Source organism: Cucumis sativus, chromosome 5 (assembly GCF_000004075.3).
Source record: "Cucumis sativus cultivar 9930 chromosome 5, Cucumber_9930_V3, whole genome shotgun sequence".
Taxonomy (NCBI): Eukaryota; Viridiplantae; Streptophyta; class Magnoliopsida; order Cucurbitales; family Cucurbitaceae; genus Cucumis; species Cucumis sativus.
Window position 1 is genome coordinate 28,980,477 of NC_026659.2, and position 7,817 is coordinate 28,988,293.

General features: G+C 32.1%; 1 protein-coding gene across 2 annotated transcripts; it reads right to left on the bottom strand.

The window, feature by feature from the left end:
• Positions 1-4,870: 4,870 nt before the first annotated feature.
• LOC101217595 (transcription factor IIIA) lies at positions 4,871-7,493 on the bottom strand. Of its 2 annotated transcripts, XM_004142339.3 has the most exons (6): positions 7,333-7,493; positions 6,869-7,003; positions 5,940-6,252; positions 5,610-5,848; positions 5,317-5,460; positions 4,871-5,233 (listed from the first exon to the last, which is right to left on the bottom strand). In XM_004142339.3, exons 2-6 carry the CDS (start codon positions 7,001-7,003, stop codon positions 5,087-5,089), a joined length of 978 nt encoding a protein of 325 aa, XP_004142387.2. In that variant the 5' UTR covers positions 7,333-7,493; the 3' UTR covers positions 4,871-5,086. The 2 variants fall into 2 exon arrangements, with proteins under 2 accessions (XP_004142387.2, XP_031741843.1); XM_031885983.1 differs by lacking the exon at positions 7,333-7,493 and having other exon boundaries at positions 5,940-6,535.
• Positions 7,494-7,817: the final 324 nt, after the last annotated feature.

Below are 7,817 nucleotides of genomic sequence, written 5' to 3' on the forward strand. Positions count from 1 at the left end.
GAAGAAGTGAGATTTATTATGATTTGCTTAAATAAAATTATAAAAGAATCAAATTCATTGAATAATTAAACTAAAAACAAAACAACCCCATACTTCATATCCTAAAATAGGTCAAATTACATTGTATCCGTCTATGTGTCCTTTTTTTTTCTTTTCCTTTCAAAATTAAAACTTATAACTTAAAACTTAAAACACACACAATAATATGATGTAAATTACTTTTAAAAAGTTGAATAAATTAACATAGAAGTTTGAATATATAGAAGTTAAAATCTTAGGATATTTCAACACTCATCTCTTCATCTTCTAAGACAAGACTCCAAGTTGGAAATCATTAAATAATTGGCTCCATACTTGAGTGACTGAGTCACCTTGAGATTTGTATATAGATCAATAACCTCCACATGGCTCCTAGGTTTGACACATATATGCTAACTTTATATAATATATATTAAACAGAAATTTCTAATGTCTTGAGTCGAAATTTATATTAACACAATAGGTATAGGTATAGTTGAACTAATAAATGATATTTGTTTCTGGGTAGGAGGTTCAAACTTTTTCCACCATAAAAACAGTAAACACAAGAGGTCTTAAAATTGTGAAAGTAGAATAAAAGAAGGGGTGAAGAAAGGAATCGTGCCGAATCAAAGGGACAAATCCCGATATATTCATGGTATTAGGTTTGGGTTTCAAACTCATTAAATAATGAGAATCAAACTTAATAAAAAGATATTGAAGATTTTGTGAGTTATGAGTTATGAGTTATGAGTTATGAGTTATGAGTATGGTTCGGTTGTTTTTGTCTTGATTTGTGTTAGTGATGGAATTTAGGTGTTGGTTCTTTGTATGAAGGACAAAACTCATTAAACAAAACAACATATACTTTCTTTGGATGTGGATGTCTCTAAATAAATTCACATTACTTCAATATATATTTTATTTCTATTTCAATCTCAATTATTATTATTATTTTGTTCTACTTGTTGTAGGTAAACAGAGAATCGAACAAACACCTAATATTTGGATTCCTTCCCTATCTTTTCCCTCTGTTTTGAAGATCTGATTCCATTCCATATGTATATATATATTTAGTTTATCTAAAATGATTTCTTTAACAATCTGTTTATTAAATTCAACTGTCAGATTATACACTCTAATTGGCGTATATATAACTACGAGTGTGCCATTTTGTATAAATATTACTCGAGATTTGTTCTATCAAGTAATTGAATATGATATAAATAGAAATACGTGGTGTATAATAATAAGATAATGTAAAAAGTTAGATTTTTCTTTGTCTAGAAATGTTTAGTTTTTATTCAACAATAAATTAGATAGATTGAACGTGTAGGTAAAGTACTTATGGTATGAGATGAGAAGTATTGCCATAATTTCTTCTTTTCTTTTGTGGATTGGGTACCTAAAGTTGGAGGAGAATCAGAATACATTCTTTATAAATTATAACTTTCTCTAAACCTTCTCAGTTATCTTTTTAAATGTTAGATTAATTAAACTACACATATATAATATATTTTTTTTAATTTTCTTTGTTACAATATATTGTATACAAATTTAAAACTATATGCTACACCCTTATTCACTTTAAATTGAAATAATATTAAAATCATACATAGCTTTTGAGAGATCACACATATATACAACAAATTAAATCACATCAAATATAATGAAATCGATCCTACTTCATTTAAATTATTTTATGAATAGTTCTCTCTATATAACAATTTTTCAAAAAAAAAAAAAAAGAAAAGGAATGATATAAGAAATGAGGATACCGAATTGCAACCACTAATTGATGAAGGGAAGAAAATGAAATTAGAAAAAAGAGAGTCCAAATTGGCATCTTTGGCGTTGGTGGTAAAGGGTACGGTGCATTGAGTACACCAACCATTCTTTTCCAATTTTCCTCATCTTTTACATTTTTCTCTTCTATCCTAAATTAGCCTTCAACTTAATTCATCTTTTTCTTTTTTAAATTACTAATAACTATATCATGCCATGATTTAGTAAATGGTGTGAAATAAAATTCTAATTCACCTCTCTATTTTAATTAATTATAATAAAATATTAAATTTAGGTAATATATATGAGTATAAGTCCACTAGAAAATAATGTAATGGGTAGATGTTAGAAAATCTCTCACTCAAAATAAATAGAATAGAATACTACATCAAATTAATTAAACTGTGGTTTGTTAACATTAAGTTAGACATATTCATAAAAAAAAAAAAAAAGTGGTATATTCATTGATAGAATATGCATGTTGATTCAAATTTCAATGAAAGACAGCTAAATTGCATTAATTTCATAAAATATGTTATGGATGTTCTGATCATTCAAGTTCCAATGGGAATTGAAGTCAATCATGAATTGGATTCATCAGTGTTGTGATTGTGTTAAATTTTATAATTCTGGAAGTAAGCTTGATTCAATAATATATAATTAATTGATACAATATGGACTCTTTTTCTTTTTTCAAATTTTGGAGATTTGATTTTTCCTTCACAGTTCACATCATTCTCTCATTCTTAGAATATAGTAAAAAAAAACATTTAAAGTCAATTTATTTCTTTATTTATCACAAACATAAATTAAATTTATTAATTTCTTTTATTGTTTTCGTACAAAATCAACTCTCTGCCAATTTTACTAATATCACACGTATTTCTTACTACTATAATTTCTCTCTTTATACACTTAACCATACTTCTTTACACTCTAACCATCTCTGTTTTATGGGAATATCACACTCTTAACCCTCTTGGATATTAAACATATCCTCCTAATATCACTTCCTCAATGTCACATATAGTCATTAATCCCTTCCTTTCTGAAAACGATGCTTCTTTTTATCTTAAGATCACCTTGGTTTCCCTTTTTTCTATGACAGTTGTTTAAAAAAAAAGAAAAAAAAAGTGATACTTTCCAGGGTAATTGAAACATCATCTGTTGTTTAATGTCATAATATTCACTCAAATGAGATTCAGTTTTCTTGGCTTCAATCACACCGGTGGTATCCTTGAAGGTTTTTACTTTTGTAAGCACCCCTGAAATTTTGTAGCTCAACAAAAGCTTGAGTTCTCATATTCTTGAAGACATCGGATGATTTGGCTTGAAGACAAATCTCCCATAACTGAACTCATTGATAGTTGGTTCTGATTTAAAAGAAAAAAAAGTTCCAAATCAATGTCTAATATAAAGAAAAATATGTAAATAAATAAACAAATATTGGGTAAAGTATGGATTGGTAGCATTATTAAGGTTGTTTGTCCCATACGCATATTCTTCCTTTATGATCTCTACCTTCTGCTTTCCGTTTACACTTTCTTTTTATTAATATTATTATTTGTTCTCATGTAACGTATCGCCCACAGAAACAAATAAACCACATATATTTCAAAAATTCAAAGTAAATTTTTGTATTTGTATTGTGATCTATATCTATAGCATTTAACAGATAAGTAGATCCCATTAAATCTCTTTTTAAACCAATAGCAACACACAGCCTTAGGATACATGTCAATGTGTATATAATAACTTCATGAAAGTTAAAAAGAAAAAGTCCAAAAATATCATATTTTTTACGTTTGTTGTAAGAAAAACGTTAATATTGTCATATTTAAAACCAAAATAATAAAGAAAATGGGGAGGGGAGGGGAAGAGTTAAAAATAGTAGGTGAAAAAGAAGGTGGTGGAAATGAAACAAGTTGTGGAAAAAAAAAATGAAAAAGGAGTATGAAAGAAGAAAAATATGATTTTCTTGGGTATTGCTTGGAAATGACGTATCGTCTCAGTTCAATGCATTACTTTTTCTTCTTCTTCTTCTTCTTCTTCCTCTTCTTTTTTCAATTAAGGCATCCAGGCGGGGATGAGAAAGTGGGAGAGAAGAAGAATGGTTTAGATTGTTGAAATGTGGGGATGGGAATGGCCGATGGGGATGCCATTTTCATTCCAATTTAACCTTTATGATAAAAAATAATTACTAACAATTACTCCTCTAATGAAGTCCATAGTTACATACATTTCCCCTTTTACCTTTTATGCATATTTTTAAGTTTTAATTATCTTTCCCCTATCACTCACTACTTTTGTTATTGTGGAAGATGAGATCATAAACTTCCTCTCTTTCTACGGTGTTCTTTTGCTCGTCCTTCTAATTAATTCCACTACATATACAACCAAACCAATTAAGATTGTTCGTTCTCATTTCCAGTGAAATTCTAAAATATGAAGGATGGACCTTTACCAAATCTAGAAATTTGAGATTTAAGGACTAACTACAACACTAATTATTGAATCTAAATACAATAAATAATTAACTTCAAAATTTGTGAATCACAAAAAATAACAAAAACATCTTCATTCGCTAGATCTTGTCGGCGAATGAGAAAAAGATTTAGAGTTCATTTGATATAGAAAATATTTAAATAAAAGGGAAGAGAGTTCATTTCTAAAATCGACCCAAAGAAGTTAAACCTCTTTATATTTGCAAGTCATGACCCTCTTTACCAGCAGCATTCATTCTGCTTTCACGTGTCGGTTCAGTTCGATCTCTTTTAGTCCATCAATTTCTATATTCTTTTTTTTACAGCCATCAAATTCTATCTTACCCTCTCTCTTAAACAAAATAAAACGTGCAAACTAGGGAAAGTCAAAGGTGACGATTAATAGTATCCAAAAATTTCACTTGAGAAGTGAAAAATCGAACACTGAATTGTTAATTGGTAACTAAAAAAAGCTCAGAAGTGGTTTTTAAATGACAGCACGAATACGAATAAACGATGCCAAGCCAAGAAAAAGAGGTTCAGAGAAACACAAAAGAAATAGAAAATGCAGTGCTTCACCCGGATCAACTAAAAACGAACCTTCCATATTTTACTGCCAACGATCCACAAAAGGTACATATATAACTATTCCATTTTGCTAGGGGTAAGTGGTGGGCTTATATTTCTACTCACAGATTCTATACATTGGTTAGCTATCAATTACTAGTGTACATGGATAAGTAACAAAGAAGTGCGGAGGGCTTGATTCACCCCTAAATCCAAATAAGACGAAGACGAAACTAATAGTCTTCCTCCTCCATCATGAAATCCAACTCACTTGGGGGGGTAACCCTCTTCCTTATGAGCATTTCAACCGTTGGACAGATTCTTTTTCTCCCTCCCCTTGGCTTTGAGCGGAATTGTTCATCAGCTGCTTCAAAATCCCCCTGATTCCACACAATTCTTTGGTAAATCTGTATCAAGGTCAAGACTACACAAATACTTGAGAGCTAACTAAATGAGAACTTACATTAGTGTACACATGCTGCCCACTTTTCTCATGGTTGTCTCTCACATGCTTGTACCCAAATCTCATGCCACAACCAGGGAAACAACATACAAACGGCTTCTGTTCCAGATGCACGACCTTCATGTGCTGCTGGAGATTTGAAGCCTGAGAAACCAAAAACGTGGATCATGTCAAAGATCCCATCCTATCTAAATAAACAGGAACGCTATTCATTACAAATCATCCCTATGTCTCAGCTTAAAAGGTACTTCAACAATACCCAGTTAGGGATTTGTAAAAACTCTGCTACTTACTGTTGAAAAAACCTTGCTGCAGCCCTCATACGTGCATGGAATTGCCTCCAGTGGACCTTCACTTTCATGCTTTTGTCGTAGATGTTGCTTCAAGTTCTTTCTTAATTTCTTTTCCCCACAAATCTCACATTTCACGTATTGGTGGCAGGTCTGCATATGAGCCCTCAGGCATTGCTTGTTGGTAAATGTTTTGAGGCAACCCGGTTCAGTACAACATGCCTCTATTGAGTCTAGCTTGACTACAGTATAATAAAACTTGAAATTAATACATGAATGTGTCAAAACAAACAGTCAATATTTAGTGCTTATAAAAATATAATAGGAACAGACCATGGGAGCCCTCATGCTTTTGCAGTCTGGAGGCATATCTGAAAACCTTCCCACATCCATCTTCAGGGCAAACAAACTGCTTCTTACATTCTTCAGGAGGAGCTTCACCTTCATGACATTCTTCAGGAGGAACTTCACCTTCATGACATTCTTTCAAGTGTCTAGACACACACGATGCGTATGCAAATTCACGGCAACAGCTCTCAATTGGACATTTGAACATAGTTCCTTGGTGATGGAGAAGGTGGCGGGTCAAATGATCCTTCCTTCTATAACTAGCATTGCAACCATCTACGGAACAAATATATGGCCTCTGCATTAAAGTAATGCAATAAAATTGGTTAACCTTGTGCTTATTGACGGAAAGCCTCTCCCAACACATTCAATTACTAGACTTCAAACCTCAAACTACAGTAGCGTGACTGAGGCCCACTTGATGGAGCTTCTCAGGTGGTCTCCCAACCTGATACTGATCCAGTCAAGCAACGACAAAATCCAGCCTCATGCATTTTGGAGTTCTTAATGTGGGATCCAATGCTTCACGCTGAGATATCCAGGATCTTTCACATTAATTTATTATATTTAAGGATCCGTTCCTGCAAAACTTATAAACTTCAATGCAAGAAAAAAGAAAATCAATTGACTGGAAGAAACATTAAAGTAATTCATAATGAATGATAATTGGCATAACACATGTAAAAACGGATGCCTAAAATCAAATATCAAACAGTAAAGTTTGACTATAGGTACATAGTATGTTGCACTTAAAATATATCAACCTTGAACGCGTAGGATGACAAGTATGCTGGTGGATTCATTAGCATTAAACTAATAATGTAGACAAGAAAGAAAGAACATTTTCTCTGATAGCATCACTGTGAGTATGAGGGAAACTAATATAACAAGAAGCAGATAATGAAGTAAAATACCTCGAGCGAATGGCTTTGCATATGTTGCTTCAAGTAAGCAGGCTTTCTGAACGCAGCGCCACATTGCTGGCAAATATTGAATTTACCGCTTTTGGTTTTATCATCTCCATCATCATTATGTTTACCGATCTCCATCTGCAGAAGAAATAAGGTCAATAAATAATGCACTCCAATAAACAGTTTAAGTCCAGTTCCCTAACACCCAGTAAAGAGAAATAGAAGAGTGAAGATAAAAACCCTAACCTGTCTAATTACTCCCCTAGTACAGCCACTACACAAACGATAATTAACTCCTAAACTGACTTTGAATGAAAACCCAGATCCCGATCTAGACCCAAACAGAAAATAACAATGTAAAAGAAAAAATCCGTAGCTATTAGACTCAATCAAAGTCGGAACAACCCATTCAATTGCTTCGAATTAAGAAGAAATTCAAATAAAAATGAACATAATTCCAAATATACCTTATTTTAAAGTTGATTGAACAAACAGGGAGATGGAAGGGTTCGAGTGGCGGTGAGCGACGGCGACAACCAGAGGAGAAAGAGCGAGCTGAAAAGGAAATTTCAGCAGTTGCGGTCTGCTTTCTTCTTCCGAGCTAGGAAGCAGCTGAAAATCTTTATATATATATATAAAGGGAGAAGAAGTGTACAAATCAAACCCTAGAGAAGAGAACCTCGAGGCTCATACATAGACACTGGGCTTTTTTCTCTTCTGAGCCCAGGCCCAATAACTCTAATCAATTATCTATTCCTTTTCATTCTGGAAAATGGCAAGAATATGTATTTAGATGGGGAGAAAATAGCAAAATTAATTTATTTCAAAAGTAGGGGTATTTTTAAAAATTGATACAACCTATATTTATTAGTATAAAATAAATTTTGATTTAACTCTCTAAAAAAAAAAAAGCTAAAATGTATGTGTAAACATTTAAAATAAACTGATAAAC

Excerpts from the sequence above, each read along its gene's own strand:
- LOC101217595 (XM_004142339.3), bottom strand. The coding sequence starts at position 7,003 with ATGGAGATCGGTAAACATAATGATGATGGAGATGATAAAACCAAAAGC. Across the intron at positions 5,849-5,939 it reads AAAGCATGAGGGCTCCCATG|TCAAGCTAGACTCAATAGAG; the intron begins GTCTGTTCCTAT and ends ATTATACTGTAG. Across the intron at positions 5,234-5,316 it reads GGCAGCATGTGTACACTAAT|GGGGATTTTGAAGCAGCTGA; the intron begins GTAAGTTCTCAT and ends GTGTGGAATCAG.